Source organism: Orycteropus afer, unplaced genomic scaffold (assembly GCF_000298275.1).
Source record: "Orycteropus afer afer isolate SDZICR_OR568_19922 unplaced genomic scaffold, OryAfe1.0 scaffold00073, whole genome shotgun sequence".
NCBI classification, from domain to species: Eukaryota; Metazoa; Chordata; class Mammalia; order Tubulidentata; family Orycteropodidae; genus Orycteropus; species Orycteropus afer.
In genome coordinates, this window is record NW_006921660.1 from 3,208,925 (window position 1) to 3,230,441 (window position 21,517).

Consider the following 21,517-nt stretch of genomic DNA (forward strand, 5'->3'; position numbering starts at 1 on the left):
AGGAAACGACCATTGCATGTGTCCTGAGGCACTATGCAGATTAGTAGTTGTTGCAGTGGTGGAAAAATAGCAACTACAAAATATATTCTCAGAATGTTCAACTGTAAGCATTATTTCATAATGCTAACTACGAGAAATCCTACCAGGCATTCTTCCCTTCGGTGTGTGGTGACAGAGCAAAGATCTACTCTCAGCGTCTTCTGTTGTAAGGCTGTTTGGGATATGGCCACTCTGAATACATCATTGAATAAAATGGATTCTGTGGCAGGATGGACTTTTGTTCGAAACAGACAGCTGACATCAGTTGAGGAGGGAAGGACAGCAACCCTAAAATAGCTGCAAAGAACAAGATAAAATGGATTTTGTAAGATCTTCAATTATTCTGAATTCACAGTAATTGTTTGAAATTATCTGCAAGAGTGAGAAAAGAATGCAGAATTCATTGTCAACCTAAAGCATTGCTGCCAGACTGGATCCACGTAAAGAAGCTGTTCTTAGCCCACCCTCCCAACTGTGCTGTGCCACTGAGCAGGTAAACACGCTGCTGCCACTTACCACCATCTGAGGCAGGCAGCAAAGGGGCTGCAGTCAAAAGCCTATAATAGGGCAGTGAAGAGGAAGACAGACAGTGGGGCAGAAAACTTGAACTTCCCACCTTCCCCACGCACAGCCATTTTCAAAATAGTTATTTCTGAGCCCAGGAGGATAAGAACAACCTAAGGAGATACTCGTAACTTTATTCCAAAGAATTCTCACCCTAAAGTATTAAATGAGGCATGGTGATGATCCTTTCCCAAGAATAGAATAGATTAACCTACTAGGGAAAAAGAAAGTAGCATACTGTTAAGAAAATTTATAACAGATAAAATTAACAGTTCAAAAATACCACTGTCTACTATCTTGGAAGTCCCACACATGACAAACTGTATGAAAAGAGTCTTATGCTTCATAAACTTTAAAGAAGAGTAACAGAAAAACAATAATGTCTAATTATCTGAGCACATACTATATAAGAATGCAAAATTCTTAGAAACAGTATGAGGTATTCTCCTTCAAATCACAGAAAGAGAACACATGCTAAATCTTCCCCAGTTTTCTTTCTATGTTTGGCTTTCTCCAATTACAAAAACTCTTAAATTCAAATGCAGAATTGAGGACTATCATATTATTTCTATATTTTATATCAACATTAAGTATGGAGACTCAGAATTCAAAACCTAGTGGACCTCAGGCCACTGATGTTGATTTAAGAGACTTCCAAGGGTGCAGCTCACTCTCCCAGGGAGGCTGCAGCTTCAACAGCAGAAAATCCTTTTTTCTTCCTTCACAGAAAGGCAATAAAGGAGAAGTATATTAGAGAGTGTATTAGAGTAAAAGGTTATTAAAAAGACAGGAAAGAAAGCAAAGTCCAAAATGGAGGTCAGAAGAGATTCTGAAATTTGCTCTTGAAAGCAGAGCAGTTAAAGCAAATGAAAGAAATGATGAAGTAAAAGAGCTGAACAGAAGATTTCAAAAGGGAGCTCGAGAAGACAAAGTAAAGCAATACAATGAAGTGTGCAAAGATCTGGAGTTAGAAAACCAAAAGAGAGAACATGCTTGGCATTTTTCAAGCTGAAAGAACTGGAAAAACAACTTGAACCTCAAGTTGCAATATTGAAGGATTCTACAATAATGGACAAAATATTGAATAACACAGGATGCACCAGAAGATAGGAAAAATACAGAGTTACTGTACCAAAAGAACTGGCTGGCATTCAAACATGTACCACATGATGAAGAACCCATGGAATACAGACAGAAGAAGTCCAAACTGCACGGAAGGGATTGGTGAAAAGCAAGGTTCCAATAAATGACTGAGTATTGACTGAGATGTTTCAACAAAGAGATGCAATGCTGGTAGCACTCACATGTCTATAACAGGAAATTTGGCCAACTGACTAGAAGAGATCTATATTTGTGCCCATTCCAAAGAAATGTAATCCAACAGAACGTGGAAATTATTGAGTAAAATTTTGTTGAAGATAATTCAAAAACAGTTACAGCAGTACATCAACAGGGAACTGTCAGAAATTGAAGCTGGATTCAGAAGAGGACATGAAATGAGGGATATCACTGCTCATGTCAGATGGATCTTGGCTAAAAGCAGAGAATACCAGAAAGATGTTTACCTGTGTTTTATTTATTGATTACACAGTCAACTGCATGATCATAACAAATTATGGATGACAGTGTAAATAACAGGTCATTCAGAACACTTAATTGTGCTCATGTGAAACCTGTATATAGACCAAGAAGCAGTTGCTCAAACAGAACAAGGGGATACTGCATGGTACAAAATAAGGAAAAGTTTGTGCCAGGGTTATAGCCTTTCCCCATACTTATTCAATCTATATGCTGAAGAAATAATCTGATAGCTGGATTAGATGAAGAATAATGCAGCATCAGACCTGGAGAAATAAAACAACCTGTGATATTCAGATAACACAACCTTGCCTGCTGACTTGAAGCACTTACTGATGAAGATCAAAGACAGTAGCTTTCAGTATGAATTATATTTCAACATAAAGAAAAAAGAAAGTCCTCACAATTGAGCCAATAAGCAACATCATGATAAACAGAGAAAAGAAGGAAGTTGTCAAGGATTTCATTTTACTAGATCCATAATCAACATCCATGAAAGTTAACAGTCCAGAAATCAAATGTACTGCATGGGGCAAATCTGCTGCAAAAGACCTCTTTTAAAGTGTTTTTTTTTTTTTTTAAAAAGGTGTCATTTTAGGGACTAAGGTACACTTGATCCAGGCCATGGTTATTTCCAGTTGCCTCATATTCACGCAAAAGCTGGACAATGAATTAGGAAAACGGAAAGAATTGATGCCTTTGAATTATGGTGCTGGCAAAGAATAATGAATGTATTATGGACTGCCAGAACAACAGACAAATCTGTCTTGGAGGAAGTACAACGAGAATGCTCCACAGAAGGGAGGATGGTGAGATTTCACCTTACATACTTTGGATATGGCATCAGGAGGGATCACTCCCTGGAAAGGATATCATGCTTGGTAAAGGAAAGGGTTAGTGAAAAAGAGGAGGACAGTCAATGAGATAGACTGACACAGTGACTGCAACAATGGGCTCACGGACAGCAATGATCGTGAGGATGGCACAAAACCACAGAGTGTTAGGTTCTCCTGCATACAGGGTCGCTCTGAGTCAGAACCCACTTAACGGCACCTAAAAACAACAACACATCAGAGAGTTGGAAGAGAAAAAAAGGAATTTCTTATTTTTCCAGCCTTCAGAGTTTGACTGTCACCAGTGGACTAACCACTTACATGATCTTACAATGTTTCCATATTGGAGAAAAAAAAAAAAAGGCAAGATATTAAACAGATAAGAGACAAGGGCTCAGGGCAAAGAAAGTAAGGGGTGTTTTTCTCTCATCCTGCTGTAGCGGGGAAGGTCTCCCTCAGAGCTTCTCCTAAACGAGAATGAGATAAGCCATGAGCTGCTACAGAAACACAGTGGTGACAGCCAACCAGCTGAGGCATACACTCTTTAAAATAATTAATAATCATAATACAAGTTTTGAGAGGGACTATTTTAATTATTTAAAAGAGGTATTAAGGGGGCTATATATATACATATATTTTATTGTGATTTGGGTGAAAATTTACAGAGCAAATTCACTTTCCATACAGCAGTTCACACACACTTTGTCTCATGACATTGACCACAATTCACCACAATGCAACAGCTCCCCTCATACTTCTACCCGATAATTACCTCTTCCCTGTGTCCATCCCTCCTCCATGCACTCCTGCCCCCTGAGCTGTCTCCCTGTGCATAAACAACCCTTCTTTCTCCCATGATTGTTCTCTCCAAGGAGTGTATCTACCTCAGGTAAATGTTTAACTCTTATGCCTGTCTACTGTTTGGCTGGAAGCCACAGGTGTGGGTTCAATTCCAGACCTGAAGGAAAGCTAGGGGCCATAGTCTCAGTGGTTCCACCAGGCTCTATCGGACCAGCAAACCTGGTATAAGGGGGCTATTTTAAGGAATTGAGATGTTTCAACAAATGGATGAAGCACTGGATGTGCTCACTGGTTTATGCCAAGATACTTAGAAGATAGCTAGTTGGCCAACCAACCGGAATAAATTGTATCTGAGCCCATTACAAAGAAATGTGATGAACAGAATGTGGAAATTGTCGAACAATACCATTAACATCACATGTAAATAAAATTTTTCTGAAGATAATTAAAAAATGGTCACAGCAGTATATTGACAGGGGACTTCTAGAGATTCAAGCCAGATTTAGAAGAGGATTTGGAATGACTGTTGCCCTTATGGATGTCAGATTGATCTTGGCTGAAAGCAAAGAAAACAAGAAGGACATTTATCTGTGTTCTACTGACTGTGAAACATATTCAACTGTGTGGATCACAACAAATTATGGATGACATTCTGAAGAATGGGAATTCCAGAACACTTAATTGTGCTCATGCAGAACCTACACATAAACCAAGAGGTAGCTGTGTGAACAGAATGGTTTTAAATCAGGAAAAGTATCCATCAAGCTTTCATCATTTCACCATATCTATTCAATCTTTATGCTGAGCAAATAATCTGAGAAGCTGGACTGAATGAAGAAGAACATGGCATCAGGATTGGAAGTAGACTCATCAACAACCTGTGATAGATATTCAGACGACTCCTTGCTGAAACTAAAGTAGACTTGAAGCACTCACTGATGAAGATCAGAGACTACAGTGTTCAATATGGATGACACCTCAAAATAAAACAAAAATCTTCCCAACTGAACCAATGAGCAACATTACAATAAATGGAGAAAAGACTGAAGTTGTCAGGGATTTCATTTTGCTTGGATCCATGATCAATGCTCACAGAAGCAGCAGTCAAGAAATCAAATGATGTATTGCATTGGGGAAATCTGCCACAAAGACCTCTTCAAAGTGTTAAAGAACAAAGATGCCACTTTGAAGACTAAGGTGTACCTGACCCAAGCCATGGTATTTTCAATAGCCACACACACCTATGAGAGCAGGACAATGAGTAATAAGACCACAGAAGAACTGATGTGTTTGAGTTGTGGTGCTGGCGAAAAATATGAAATGTACCTAGGATTCCTAAAAGAAAGAACAAATCTGTCTTGGAGGAAGTACCACCAAAACGCTCCTTAGAAGCGAGATTAGCTAGACTTTGTCTCTCGTACTTTGGCATTGTTGTCAGAAGGGACTACTCCTTGGAGAAGTGTATCATGCCTGGTAAAGTAGGGGGTCAGCAAAAAAAAGAGGAAGACATTCAATAAGGTGGATTGACACAGTGGCTGTATGATGGGGTCAAGCATGGCAACGATTGTGAGGATGGTTCCGGACCGGGCAGTGTTTCATTCTATTGTACACGGTATCACTAAAGGTCAGAAGTGACTCGAATGCACCTAACAACAACAATTTTAAGGCTCTTTCACACCAGGTTGTCATTTCTACAAGTGTCATTATTTATGTTAAGTTTTTTAAAATGGGTAAAGAAAGTGTTACTGTGATCTCAGGAATGGTGAGACCATTTACACAGGGAGCCAAAAAGAATTATGTGCTTACAGGTTGGACTGAGTACATTTACTGATCCTGACCACACTGGGTAACATCATATGTCGGAAGGTACTTCAGTGACTTCCACTGAAGTAAGTGAGAATGACTGTGATTGATTTGGTGGTAGCAGAGCATTTGAGGAGGTGTGCCCTCACAAGATGAGTCTAACCAAAAAAAAACCAAACTCACTGCCATCGAGTCACATCCAACTCATAGTGACCCCTCCTTGGGTTTCCAAGGCGTTATCACTACGGAAGTAGATTGCCCAACTTTCCTTCTGAGGAGTGGCTGGTGGGTTTGAACCGCCAGCCTTCTAGTTAGAAATGAAATGCTTTAGGCACTATGCCACCAGAGCTCCTATATGAGTCTAAAGAAAGTGTGTATTCTTGGGTCACTCAGTAGGTCTCTGCTGTACTTTTCTCACTGTTCATGGGTTCAATCCCTGGTGGATCTGTCACCTCCCTTTTAATGCCATGGCAATCTTTACTAAAGGGCTGCTTTAGTATCACAACATATTCATGGGTAGGAAGAAGTCACAAATAACATTATTGGGCTAGTCTTCCCTGAATGCTGCTGGCTAATATTTTTAAGCTCATCCTAGGAAGCAGGCTCTCTGGTGGTGCTCTACTCATCCCCATCCCCACCATGCTCTCTCCCTTCACTGGCCTCTCTAGAAGTATGGCTCCTGCCATGCCTTGATGGCACAGGTCTGCCATGCCTACTCCACTAGCTCTGTTTCTCTATAACCTAAATAAATAATGTCCATCTAGCTTTTTAATGCCTAGATCAAGTTTTTTTTGCCTGTGACAATTCTTGGAATATAATGATGTGAGCTTGAAAGACAATCAGAAGCGAAATCATCCATACTGCTTACGTTTACTCTATTAAAAGTCCAACATGGAAAACATCCACCTGATTGGGTATAAACATGGGGATCACAATATCCTTCTTGTTTCCCTTGTTCTGCCATATCCAACATATTATTAAGGCCCAAATTTTAACAGGAAATTTAAATGCAGCAGGGTCAACTTAGAGATCCTAGATTCCAAGTCATGGGTGTTAACCTGAAATTTGGCTTCTCTCTGCCAATTTCCAGCCATGGGACCTTAAGTTAAGTCACTGAAATTCTGACTCCAGAAGGTGCCAGGGTGAAGGGATGTAAATATCTCTATAAATATCTAGAAAGCAAATAGTCCTTAAGTACTGGGCTCTGTAGGATTATGCCATCACTTTGTTGGGATTTTTGGTTTGATAAAGTGAAATAACTTGAAGAAATTACTGATCATAGAGAAGAGAAAAATGCTTGATGACAAAAACATATTCTTACATGTAGCAAGCTAAGATGTTATACTGGCAATGTTGTATTGTTAAATAAAATTTAATCACTACATTCATGTAAAAGGTCAGAAAATTTCTCTCTCACCATACTACTAACAATTGTTGTTGTTGTTGTTACGTGCCGTCAAGTCGGCCTCGACTCACAGCAACCCCTCCTTGGGTTTCCGAGGCAGTATCACTAGGGAAGTAGATTGCCCAACCTTCCTTCCAAGGAGTGGCTGGTGGGTTTGAACCACCAGACTTCTGGTTAGCAGTCAAGTGCCTTAGGTACTACGCTACCAGAGCTCCTTATTAACAATTAAGCATGCTGTAACAAAAATTTTAGCTCTATTTTAAGATCCCAACATTGCATAATGTAGAAGCTCTTGTTAAAAGAGAAGATAAAAGTCTTAGTTCTTCTTCTTAATAATGAATCAATTGAATAAGGACCAAAATCCAATATGCTTTTCTCACATTTTCCTTTTTATCTTTCTCTCTTGTTGATTTAAAAATGATCAGCCCTGCTGTGTCTTTTCTAAATCTTCATTTGGTAAACTGCTGTATTACAATATAAAATTATTTCACATGGAAAATTTTTGCTCAATTTGTCGTTCACTGATTTTACTTACACTTTTAAAGTATGAGGTATCAAGAAGGCATGAAGATTTCGGAGTTGTGCTATAATCACCATGAAACTTGAACTTTTTGCATCGTATCTGTCAAGAGAAATTGAATGACGTAAGGAATGACCAACAGCCCACCATCACAGAGTTCTAGAACTGCCTATGCAGATTCCTTTACCTAAGTCCGATCTGCACCTGGGCAGTCTCCACAATGGCAACGTCCTCTTCACCATACGCCATGTCTTCAATTTCACTAGGCCTAGGGACAGAGAGTAGGAGAACAGTTTATTAACAGGGATATCAATTGCTATGGTTACTATTCAGCACTCTATGATTCTGAAAGAAAATATGAACTAACAGCCTTCCTATACAGTGATACTGATCCTGGTAAAAGAGTACTCTGATCATGACTTTCTTCAGCTTTTTCAGAGGTGTGTGATTCTGAGCCATTAGGGAAAAAATTCTGATGTCTGATGCTTCTGAGCCTTACCACATATGGTATACCACATAGACCTAGAGACAGTCTAGGTTTTCAGAAATACACACAAGAAGTTTCATGTTCCAAATGGGCACTGACCAACCACACCAACATGGCCATTAAAGTAAAGTCTTAAGTTGGAAAGAATGTGAGTCCACCAATCTCTTTATCATTTCCCTGGTCGATGGGATGTTTTCTGATTTATTGAAGATTTTAGGCACATCATTTCCAAAATGGCTAAATCCCTTACCACTACAAAGAGTGGCCTAATGGTGGCAATACGTTCACAGTGTGTGAACTGGGTGCAGCTATGAGGAGATATGGAGCAGACAAAGCACAGCTGCTGAATACTCACTGTTTCATGAAAGCTTCATAGACACCACTGTCTCCAGCCACAGACTCATCTGATACAGCAGCGGACACACAAGCTGTTTTCTCCCCAACCAAGTGTATTGCTCTTCTTCTTGGTAAAGTTTTTTCCATATCTAAGGACGGAGAGTGATATCATCACTTAGGATTTCTTACTAGGAAAAGTTGAGTATAAAATACACACACAGTTTAGTCATGAGAAATCCAAAATAAATGCCACTTGACAATGAAGGCTATTAATGCTAAAATCAATAGATTGGGGCGATTCAAAGTACTGCAACTTATTAAGATTCTTGCAATATCAGCAGTTATAGAATTGAATTTTAAGGATAATTTCAACCACTATTTGAAAAAGAAAATTAACTTTTTCTTTGTCCTAGAACATTACAGGGGAAGGAAGAAATTACACAAATTCCCACTGACCCTTTGCCTCTATCTTTAAAGCATCCATTGCAGCTGTCACACATTTAGGAGCACCTGGGTGTCACAAACCATTAATGCGCTCCGCTGCTAACAAAAAGGTTGTACGTTCAAGTTCACCCAGAAGAGCCTTGAAAGAAAGACCTGCTGATCCACATCTAAAAATCAGCCATTATAACCCTGTGAAGCAGTTTTTTCTTTTTACATGACATTCATGTGTTGCCATGAGCTGGAATTGACCTAATGGCAACTGGTGGCAAACGAAAGATAAAACTGGGAGCAGGAAACCATCTGCCCCCTTCAAGTATTAGAGATATTTCTAAGAGCTTCTATCTACTCATAGCAAGAAAGGTTTTCACCTCTTTTGCTCTGCCCTTCTCTCCACATACCATATTCTATCTTCTGTCCTAGGACTTTAATGGAAATTAAAGAAAAAAAAATATCTTTAACTTATAGGAATTCCTTACTAGCTAATACCAGTTCAAAAAACTTTTGTGCTACTGAATCCTTAGCGCCACCTACCACTTAACTTTTATCTCTAACTCATATTCATACACCAGCATCCTGCAGTGAGCAAGGAGCATTCATTTAAAGCTGTGCTTCATACTGTAATAAGCTGGAAACCTGTGGAGTTCTTTCATCCTCGAGTGAGCGAGCTGGATCAGTGTTGGTACGCATTTTACCCCCCTTCTGAGTCATGACTTTACATCTTGTTAAGATGTTTAAGTTTTAAGGCTTCAGATTACAGGATTGATTGTGGCATTTTCCCTTTTATTTCTGGCAGTGGGAATGCTTTTTCCTTGATGAAGTGCCTTCTCTCCGCCCAAGCCCCTTTACAAGGGGTGAAGGTGATGACATGATTTATTGATTACCCCCAGGAATAACCACAGCAGCCTGAAATTAACTTTGACAATGACAGAGACTGTGGAAGGACTTCTTAGTTATTCCAACTTAGTTTCTGTCATCCAGCAGGGATTGTGCTGGAGAGTAAAATTTATATAAAAAGAACTCGACTTCTGCATAAGACTAGAGCACTGAGGGATATGAACAGTGCCACTAAGTGGTAGCCACTGCTGCCAGGTGAAGGTCAGATACCCCTGGATAGACCAGAATTCAGTCTTTATGATTTTAGTTGTTTTTACCCACGAAATACTATTATCTGCAAAGAAGTCTTTTGGGTGTAGTTTTCCTCAGTGTGGCTCTCTAACAGCAGTTTTCTAATGTGCTCTGGTAGCACAGTGCCTAAGGCATTTGACTACTAACCAGAAGGCTGGCAGTTCAAACCCATCAACCACTCACTCCTTAGAAGAAAGGCTGGGCAATCTAATTCCACAGAGATATGGCCTCAGAAACCTAAGGAGGGGTTGCTATGGGTCGCAAATGACTCAAAGACAGTGAATTTTTTTTTTTTTTTTAATGTATTTATAGAGTTAAAAAGCATTTTGAGAAAGTTTCATAGATACTAGTTTCTAGCCACAGACATATTGGACAGATACATAGTAGCGGACCCAAGTGTCAGCAGCAAGGCAAAAACAAAGCAAAGACACTGGCAGGGCAGGTGTCTTCTACTCCTCAGGATCATCAGGGAGCTGATGTAACTTGAGTTAGTTTCTCACTGATCCCTCTGCCTCTCCAGCACCTGGCCTCACTTACAAGTTCCCCTGAACTGGTTGGTTGGTTGTGGAGGAATGGTCATTAGAGAACACTCCAAATACACAAAGTACAAAAACATCCCAAAATGCTCAATAAAAATATAAAATCTTTCAAGTCCAAAGCATAGAAGAATGGCTCAAGAAATCCTCCACTCTCACTGTCTCTTTCTTCTTTCATAAACTTCAATGGTTTATGGTAAGAACTGTGTTTAGCAGAGTTCACAGTATTCATCGTTATCACTGTAACACAGTAATAATAATAATAATGTATAACCAATTGCTGTCATAGTCGACTTATGGCAATCCCATGTGTTGAAGTAGAAATGAGCTCCACAGAGTTTTCAATGACTGATTTATTGGAAGTAGATCACCAGGCCTATGTTCTGAGGTGCCTCTGGGTAGATCTGAACCTCCAAGTTTTTGGTTAGCAGGTGAGTACTTGAACCACTTGTACATCCCAGGGACTCCAACAGTAATGATAATGACCATTTATTGAATGTCGAGTGCCTGGCACTGTGAGATATTTCATGTGTATTAAGGCATTAATCCTCCCATAACCTCATGAGGTAGAAGCTGTATTATCTTTATTTGGCAGATGATAAACAAGCTTTGAGAGACTGGGAGACATACTCACTAGAACACAAACAGTCAAAGGGCAACACCAAAGTGAGTGCAGGCTGGACTAGCCCAAAAGTGGAGTGTGTGACACCACACATACCCTCCTCCTCAGTGGCCGAGTGAGGCCCCACGTTGATTTGTTGGAGCCTTGAGTAAACACCATCCTGTGCTTATTTTCTTTGTGGTTGGCTTTTTCAACAACACAGTATTGTAACTCTAGCTCCTCTCCAGGAAGGGGCATACACAACACTGATATCCCCATGCTCCCCACTGCTGCTATGAGCCTTCATGGCATACTGTGCTAATCTTCAATATTTCAAACCACAGAAATGAGCAGGATTCATGTATCTCTTTAAACATCTTCATTGGTACAGTATAATACTTAAGAGTCTTAAGGACCATCAACAGAGAATAAATATGCTTCTCCAGACATCAATAAAATAATTCTAAAGAGGACTACAGTCTACCTTGAGAGGAACTCATAGCAACCCACAGAACTAAAAGGGATCCATGGACCAGCACTTGAGCTTTAATTTCACATTTTGTCTCATGCAAGCTCTAGGATAGAGTGATCACCACCCTCACACAACTGTGATCATTTGGCAAAAATGATCTATCAAATATTTCTGCCTAACAAAGGAAATAATTCAAAAAATTAAATACTTCCTCTGTTACTGTATCTTTGAGTATAAACACAGTGGCTTCCTTGAGCTGCAACTAACAATGTGGCCAGAAGATGGCAGAGCAATACTATACATGGGAACCTGCTTTCTCCAAATTAACTTTGGGCAGAGAGAAAAGAATCTGGCACGAAATAAAAATTTTATTTATACAGAATTCCCTGAGCAATCTAAACATTGAACCCTGGTACTAATTAGCTGGTATGCTAATTGCCTTGGTTTTAATCTGTTTTAGGCCAATTTTAAAAGAAAGCCTCTTCTTTGCCTTGCTACTGCAGAACCAGAATCTATTTGGAAGCATGAAGTATGTTCACAAAATACATTCCCAGTATAGCTGCCACACACAGAGGGCTTCTAGATGACAGCGCAGGTACTTAATGATTAAATCTATTAACTAGGGAAGGTGACTTTATAGAGAAGAATGACTAGGTGCATCAATAAAAACTCCTTCTCAAATGAAGCCAAAATGAATAAACAGAAGAAAAGAGGAATCAATCATACCATTTTTTGTATGGTAAAAGCAACCCTTCAGTTATTCTCCTTAAAATAATTAAGGGGGAATACATGAAAGCAAAGGCCTGCACTTACCTGTAGTTCCTTCATATAATGGCTCCCTAGCACATTCGTTAAGGTCCTTCTCCTCTAAAAAAGACCTGGATGCTATTCCTGAATCAGAATCCAGCAATATCTGATTTTCACCAAGGCCAATGTCTGCAAAATGGCTACTCAATTCACAGTCTTCAAAGTCAGCAGTGAACTGGAGGGGGGTGTCATGAGAAGACATGGGGAATGTGCTTTCCAAAACCAGGGGAGAGCCAGGAGGGGACAAAGAGGAAAGAGAAGACCTGGAGGAGAGGGATGTCACAGACTTGGGAACCTCAGTCAGCGGGGGACTGTGGCTGGTAGCTGTGGCTGCCGCTCCACAGGGGTCACTCTGGCCAGGCTGGCTGGGGGACTTTACCACTTCATTTTCATGGATGGTGGTGATGGGTCCAGAAGGAATGTAGCCACCTTTCTCTTGCAGAAGGAAGTCCAGTTTATACTGATAATCCATGTCTATCTGATCACCCTGGCTGTTGTAATAGAGCTCACTAGAGCTGAGGGAGTTGAGTGACCCCCTGCTGGAGGTGTTCAGAGATCCCCGACTAGATGCCAGGGAGCCCAGGCTGCTCCCAGAAGACATGGACAGAGTGCTGGCAGAGAGGCTGGGAAAATAACAACACACACACATTGTAAAACTGTTAAAATATGAAAAATTCAATCTAGGCACAATCTCTTCAGAGTCCCAGAGGGAATCCAGTGATGCGAAAACATAATCAGTAACTAAAGAAAAAGAAACTTGCTATTTATACCACTCTTCTTTAAAATTCTTTCTTCTATTTACGAGGGTTTTTTTTAAAAGGATTATATACTTATTCACATACTTGCACTGATTTCCAGAAGCGATTTTGCAATTTAAAAGTATGAAAGAGGAAGCAAAAAAAAAAAAAGAAGAAGAAGAAGAAATAGGAGTGTTAATGCAATTATTTTGCTCAAAGAATAAAACATTTTCCTTTTTAGAGAGGAAAGAGAAAAAAGGCAAGCTTTTAAAAACAAAGGTTATACAAAAAGCCCGTGGGTCTACTCAGATCTGTCCTCTTTTCTGTGTATGTGTGGAAGAAGTGAACATTTTTCTAATTAACATAAGAAAATCTATGGATAATTATTTCAAGCCAACTCTCTGCCACCCTCCTTTTTTAAAAGGAAGGATGATAGAATATAAGTGTTATTTTCCTAAGTATTTATTGGTAGCTAGAATAGATCTTATTTCTCCTGGATATAATTCAAACATATTCCAAATATGACCATGGGGTTCATGAAAAATATCCATGCAGCTTTGAGTTTGGGCACTCAAACTTTCATTGTATTAGTGATTGTTTCAATCACTTTCAAATAGTTGAAAACAGAGTAACAAGTAATCAAAGATAAACTAAAACACACCTGAAAGCAGTTAAAAGCAAATCCCTCCCCCAAGAACCTTACTGGCTTACCTTTTCAGTTGTGAATGAAAGTAAGTAGTTAATTTAGTAGTTTCTTCAAGTTTCTGTAGCAGCTCTTTTCTTCTCTCTTCCAATTTCAATCTAAGAAAAAACAGAAATGAATTTATTTTTAAATGAATTAAAGGATGAAAATGGAAGGAAAAGATTAAAAAGAGAACAACTGTCATTATACAGACACTGCATATCAAGAAGAGGAAATCCGAATGGACTCTACAGAGAGAAAATGGGACAACCAGCAAGAAATGGCATGGGCAGAACCACAAACAGCCGAGCAAAATGGAGGAGGAGAGTTGTATCAAATCTCCAATGTTACTGGGAATTTAAAAATTTTCCTATTCTAAAGTGTTCTTAACCGCTCTTACGAGTTACAAAAAGGATAATGAGGAGGGAGACAAAAAAAGAAAAGACTAACAAAAACAAGAGAATCCTCCTACAGAGCTGTGATTTGGTTTCACGTTTCTAAAACATTTAATGGCAACAAGGTCATCCTATGCACTGAATTTAGTGAAGATTGTCTGAAAATAATATTTGGTGATGAAAATTCCAGTATATGATTTGATAAGAATTTTTGCAATTAAGAAACAAATCAGTCCATATTGCCACTGTGAGCTAAATGGGCTCAACTGTTTAAGCAAGAAAATGACATACAAGTGATTATCCTTCCTAGGGGTCACTTATGAGTCAAGTCTGACTTGACAGCACACAACATGTGTGGCACATCTTATCACCTGCATCAGATTATCATAAAATTTTAACCATATTCAACTGTTTCATTTTTTATGTAAGTTTTTAAAGTTAGAGTATCATGGGAATTGTGTATGTGAGTAATAAGTTATTTAAAAGTATATCAAGCATCCACAAACTTATGTGACTAAGACCTTGCATGAGGACAATCCATCCCATCTGAAGGTCTTTGGATATCACTGGATTGGTTCAAGGGTAATCCCACCACCACCAGAAGGAAATTTAGAAAAATACCATGATTTCTATTGTCCTGAATTTGCTGCTTACTAGATCTGGGCCAATAAACAACATCATGGTATGGAGAGAAAAGATTGAAGTTGTCAAGTATTTCGTTTTACTTGGATCCATGATCGACACCCATGGAAAAGGTAGTCAAGATAACAAATGACATATTACATTGGGAAAATCTGTTGCAAAAGACCTCTTTAAAGTGTTAAAGAGCAAAGATGTCACTTTAAATACTAAGTGTGCTTGACCCAAGCCATGGTATTTTTAATAGCCTCCTATGCATGTGACAGCTGGACAATGAATAAAGAAGACCACAGAGAAGTGATGCATTTGAGTTGTGGGGTTGGTGAAGAATACGGAATGTTCCACAGACTGTTAGAAGAATGAACAAATCTGTCTTGGAGGACGTACAGCCACAGTGTACCACCTTAGAAGTAAATATGCCCAGACTCTGTTGTACTTTGGTCTGTTGTAAGAAGGGACCAATCTCTAGAGAAGGATATCACCATTAGTAAAGTGGAGGGTCAGTGAAAAAGGAGAAGACCCTCAACAAGACGGACTGACACAGTGGCTGCAGCAATGGGCTCGAGCATGGCAACAACTGTGAGGTTGACACAGGGCTCAGCAGTGTTTTGTTCGCTGTACACAGGGCCACTACGAGTTGGAATCAACTCAATGCCACCTAACAACACATCTATATCCTTAGGCAAGTCTCTTAATAAAGGACCTCACCTTTCTCACCTGTAAAATAGTATTCATAATCTTACCGCGTCTACCTGAAGGAGTCCTAGTACTGGAGTGATTAAGCACTCGCTAACTGAATGATCAGCAATTTGAACCCACCGGTTGATCTATGGGAGAAAGATGTGGGAGTGCACTCTCATGAAGATTAAAACGAAAACCAAGGCAAACACACTACCGTGGAGTCAGATCCGACTCACAGCAACCCCTCTTTGGCTTTCCGAGGCAGTATCACTATGGAACTAGATTGCCCAACCTTCCTTCTGAGGAGTGGCTGGTGTGTTTGAACTGCCAGCCTTCTGGTTAGCAGTCAAATGCCTTAGGCATTACACCACCAGAGCTCTTCTCGTAAAGATTACAGTCTTGGAAATCCTATGGGTCAGTGTGATTCTGTCCTGTAGGGTTGTTATGAGTCAGACTTGATTCAATGGCAACAGCACTGGTGTCTACCTGGGTGGTGCAAATAGCTAACTGTTCAGCTACTAAAAAAACATGGCAGTTTGAACCCACCCATGGACTCCACAGTGGAAAGACCTAGCTATCTGCTTCCAGAAGTTTACAGCCTTGACAGCCCTATGGAGCACAGCACTACTCTGCACACATGGGGTCACCATGAGTTGAGATCAACTCAAGGATTTGTTTTTGGTGTCTACTTGACATAGTTCTTAAAGGGATCAAATGGAGTAATACATGTGAAAGTGCTCTACAGATAATAAAAGTATCACTTGTTTAAAACCTCAGCTTCTACAGCAAGGTGGCGAGATAAAAATCAATTAATTTAGAGAAAAAGAAAAATTCTAAGTTTCAACTTTAAATTGTTATATATGCCTTAGGCAGTAAAGAAACAAACCTGTATTTTATTTCTATATTTTGATGTGTGAAAAACACAATTATATTTTTAAATAAAAATTTTTTTTTTTGCCATTTTATTTATTACAGACAGTCCTTGGATTGTGAACAAGTTCCTAAATCTGCCTTTAAGCTGAATTTGTATGTAAGTTGGAACAGTTAGGTACAGTTCATATCTAACATCAGTTAGTCAAATGTTTGTTTTAGTATATAGTTTATAGTGTACCTTTGGATCCGACTCGAAGGTAGTGAGTTTTGTAGTTTATTTCTATGCATAAAAAACATTAAAGAAACACTTCTAGATACACTAAAATATCTTTAACATAATACAGTAGTAATGATAATATTTTGATGTGTGTTGCAGTTATTGTTATTATGAACCATAGTAGGTACCTTGCATTTTTAATATACTAAGTTTTACTGGGATTTGTTCATAACTATGTTGTCCAAAGTTATTCATTCTTACCCAGAGATTGTCTGCACTTCAAAGGGTGATAAATTATTAATTCACAGCTTTCAAAGGTATTATTACTTTAAAAGAACAGTCCCATTTTTCTGTTGCTTAATTTTTCACATATAAAAAAAACAAGAAAAAGAATTATTATGAACTAGATTAACTGAATTAGAAGGTACATAGATGTCAGGGGGTAAAAAACAAAAATATACTAAAACCCATGGCATCTGAAATAGAAGAAATGCTTTTGAAGTTTTGAAACCAAAAGTATCTTGCAAATAAATGGATGCTTTTTTCCAATGTTGTAAGGAGGTTTCAATTTGACATCAGAATTTAATTGTGCAACTTTTGTTACACACTGACATTTAGAAAACAATGCTTTTCTACTCCCAGGCAGCAATGACACCCTCCTCTAGGAAACTGTTCAGAGGCTTCTCTTCCATGTCTCCATTATGGTTACTCAGAAATACGGATGTTTTTTGCCTCCTTTTTCACATCTTCCCCCATGAAGATCCTAAATTCTAGAAGGTAGACATCAGCTCTTTCACCTTCTTTTACCAAAGCTGTCTAAGAATAATGTACCTTTCCCCAGCATCTCCCTTCATTTTGGCATCTTAGATAAGACTTCGATTAGGAAAAAGATAATGAAGCCACTAGAGAAAGTCATAGACACCCTTCTTATGCAGCACCTCTCACTCACTCTCCTGGGTTTAGCAACTGACTCCTGTCTCTATGTAAACACCAACATCTGTCCCAGCAGGAGCTGGAAGTCTTACTCAGATTCCAGATGTACTCACAGGAAGCAATGTCCCCAATTTCCTCTGGGCCAAAGTCGAGAAAAATTTGCTTGATGTTAGCCCCTTCAATAAGGGACATCCCTGTCTTCCATGCCCTTCTATGCCTGTGTTTCTAGTTTTCCTGAGTGAGGAAGAGTCTTTTTAATCTGGTTCCTAAAAGATACCACCTCACCACCCCAATGCCTTATTCCGTACTCAGGCTGCTCCACACCATCTTTTCAGCTACCCTTTGCAAAGTTTAGGATCTTTAGGGCTCTCTGCTTGGCCCTCACTGCCCCTGAGGGAGCTAATGATTCAGACCATTTTCAGACCACCCCTTTCCACCTAAGGAAAATTTCATGTGATCTATACAAATAGTCCGTCCCTTTTGTTTTTTTTCCTTCCTGTGTCCTTCCCTCCCATGCACTCCCTTCCCCCTGAGCTATCTCCCTGTGCAAACACTGCCCTTCTCTTCTCCTAAGACTGATCACTCCAAGGAGTGTATCTACCTGATGTAAAAGTTCAGCCCATATGCCTGTCTATTTTTTGGCTAGAAGCCACAGGGGTGAGCTCACTTCCAGACCTGAAAGGTAACTAGGGACAATACTCTCAGAAGTCTCATCAGCCTCTATCAGAACAGCAAACCTGGTCTTTTTTTTTATGATTTTGAGTTTTGTTCCACATTGTTCTCCCACTCTACCCAGCATCTCCTGCACCAATCCCCCTCCAAGTGGTTGACAGTGGTGGCTGACAACCAGGCACCATCTAGCTCTTCTTGTCTCATGCTCATACAGGATTATGATCACATGGTCTACTAGTCCCCTGAAGTAATTGTTTCCATGTATCTCTGGTTTTCTTCATTCTTCTTTGCTCTGGATGAGGAGAGACCCATTGCTGCATCTAGATGGGCACTTGGGAGCTTTTAAGACCCCAGTTGCTATACACCAAGGTAGGATGTAGAACGATGTTTTTGTGTAGTATGTTATGCCACTTGAGCTTGATGTCCCCTGCAACCATGGTCCTGAGCCCACATGTCCAATTACTCGCTCCCTCGTCCTTGTCCCTTGTCAGCTCTACTATATACCTGGACATTCTTATAACACATATAAACATGCTTGTAGAAACACTGTCTGCCAACCCTATACATGGTCATGGCATACTCCCCTCCCCCTCGCCCAGCCATAGCTATCAATCAGACTGTCTATCCATCTATCCATTAAAAAAATAAATGACACTCATATCCCCATCCAATTGCTTTAAAAAAATTTTCAGAAGCAGTTTCAAAAATATTCAAGTAATTGTTGTTGTTGTTAGCTGCCATCATGTCAATTCAGACTGTTGGAGACTCCGTGCATGCAGAATGCAACTGTTCCATAGGGTTTTCAAGGCAGAAAGATAAAGATCACCAGGAGCCTCTGGATGGCTTCAAACCGCCAACCTTTCAGCTGCAGTCGAGCACTTAGCCATATGTAAGGTTACAGAAGGCTAGCGGTTCATACCCACCAGTCACTCCTCGGAAGAAAGATTGGGCAATCTATTTCCATAGAGATATCACCTCAGAAACCCAAGGAGGGGTCGATATGAGTTGAATCGACTCAACGGCAGTGAATTAGGGTTTTTTTTTTGTTTGGCAATTACATGGCAAAATTCCTAAAATTTGTGAGAAAATAAGGAACTATATTAATATTATATCAACTATAAAAAAGTAGTTTAAGAAATCTCAGTGACTATATGGGGGGAATATGAAAGACATGTGAAATGTCCTATACCATGAGAAGTTTTTTCATTTGAGAGCAATTTCTCTCTTGACCCAATAAACCTTCACAATGAACATCTCCCTTCCCAATGTGCTCTACTGCCATTAGGCGGCGAGCTTAGACACTGCTATGGGCCCAGTTAGGAACAGAGCTGGGCATGGCATGATCACAGACAGTGGCTGAATATTCACATGACTTTAGCAGTTTCAGAGACTAATGTAATGACTCAGAATCCTGCCTGAGGCCAACTCTCAAATAATGAGAAATCTACAATATAAATGGAAAACAGAGGAAATTTTTGGGAAGTTCAGCAAGTGGTTTCTTTGACAGTTGTGTAGGTACCAAAAAGAAATTGAGAGATTTTGGTGTTGGTGGAGGTACAATCTGTTCTGAGATGAAAGTTAAGTTTTCTATCCTGAATTTTATCTCTAGAATTATCTCCACTTGCCTTACCACTGAGGGAGACAATGCTTGCTGATGTTTCCCTGCCTTCTAAGGCATCCTGTTTCAGTTCAACACTAGCAACCACCAAAGCAGAAATATACATACAGTATGAAGAAACAATAAAGGGAAAAGAGCCTCCAAGAATAGCAGTGAGAAAATTTTATAAGGATCAAGCAAGGAAGTTTAAATCCTTCAACTTCCCTGCAACATACATGGATTTGATTTTGGCCAGGGACATTGGAAAGGAATTAGGATTCATTTTTTTGTGGAATGTTAAATGATTTGACTCTTCTGAATGACTCAGGAAGTCAACATATTACAAATATAAAATATGTACATTTCTGTCCCTGCTAACATTCAGTCATGGAGGGGCAAGGCCATATACAGGTTAGACAAAATATGCACACTGCTTACTGTCCACGACACAACCTCATGATGAGATCTGACTAAATATACAATTACGGATTACATACCTCCCCTTCCCGATGAGTTCAAACCTACTGCTTCTACTGGAAATTTGACAGTTATTTCATGTGTGCAAACAAAAGTATAAAACTCAAATGCTAGGCAGTTAGGAACAAGCTTTATGTTTAAGATTACTTCATTAGCCATTTTTTTTTTAAAGCTCTAGCCCTATTAAAAAAGACAAGCAACACATGATACTACAAAAGCTAATTAAAACAAACACTCACCTATTTTTTCTATAAAAGCTATTTATAGGCCCTTCTCAGAGCCACATGCTGCAAAGCAGAACAGCTGAGATGGACTCAGTAGCACATTAAACATGTATGATTATATAACATTTATTAAGAGCTACAGAGTCCACAAAATATTACTTTTTTTTAATGAGTCACCTAAAAGATACTCATTTCATCATACTCACAGATGAATATCAAACTTTTACGCTATCGACTAAAGATACCCAAACACAGACACTCACAACATAAATGGTAATTCAGGAAAAATCTAATTTAATCATTTAATTCAGAAAAAAACTATTTAATTCTGCCTTGGCTTGTCATCTTTACTTTGTATCCCATTTTGCCTCTCTCAGATGGATTATCACCTGGCCAGCTTTCTCACTCCTGCCATCAGGATGATCTTTCAGTTGGCACCAACAGACAAAGATGTTAGTGCAAGTGGGAAAGAAAAAAAGGAGAAATGAGGGAGATGATGACAATTATTTGAGAGTAAAATAATGTAATCTGCAGAGACCTTTCCTGGGGGTATTTCTTCATGCTCCTAAAGCTCTAGTGCTATAGCTAAACATTTTCTTGATTAATGTGTTAACTCACAAAAGCCAACTTCACCAAATGGTTAAACTAAATGGGCAAGTTCCACATGCTTAATACCTAATCAAGAATGTAAGGGTTTTTTTTTTTTTTTTTTTTTTTAACTGACCTCCCCTACTTTTCAAATGTTGTGATATTATGTAACAACCATAGACATTTATAGAAGACAAAAAATTAAAAGGTAAAATGCCAAGAATTATTTAAAAAAAAAAAAGGCAACTGGATTATGGCTGTGTGTTTAAAATTTACCTCCATTCCACTTCAAACTGTATTCATGTGAATTTCTCTGCTGTCATTCTGGAAAGATGCTCCTCCTTACTTACTAGGCCCCTAAAGGATAGCTAGGCCCCGGTTCTAAAGGGCTACATGGTCTATGGCTAAAACAGGTGTCTGACCCTATCAGTCAGAATAGGACAGAGCTCAG

General features: G+C 39.2%; 1 protein-coding gene across 1 annotated transcript in view; it reads right to left on the reverse strand.

The window, feature by feature from the left end:
* The window catches only part of WWC2 (WW and C2 domain containing 2), a 415,307-nt gene that overhangs the window by 111,826 nt on the left and 281,964 nt on the right, over positions 1-21,517 (reverse strand). The window contains exons 10-15 of the mRNA XM_007940882.2: positions 13,800-13,889; positions 12,358-12,974; positions 8,386-8,515; positions 7,731-7,811; positions 7,559-7,645; positions 144-336 (exon numbers count right to left, since the gene is read on the reverse strand). Coding sequence (XP_007939073.1) covers positions 144-336; positions 7,559-7,645; positions 7,731-7,811; positions 8,386-8,515; positions 12,358-12,974; positions 13,800-13,889 — 1,198 coding nt within the window. The remainder of the gene's footprint in view (positions 1-143; positions 337-7,558; positions 7,646-7,730; positions 7,812-8,385; positions 8,516-12,357; positions 12,975-13,799; positions 13,890-21,517) is intronic.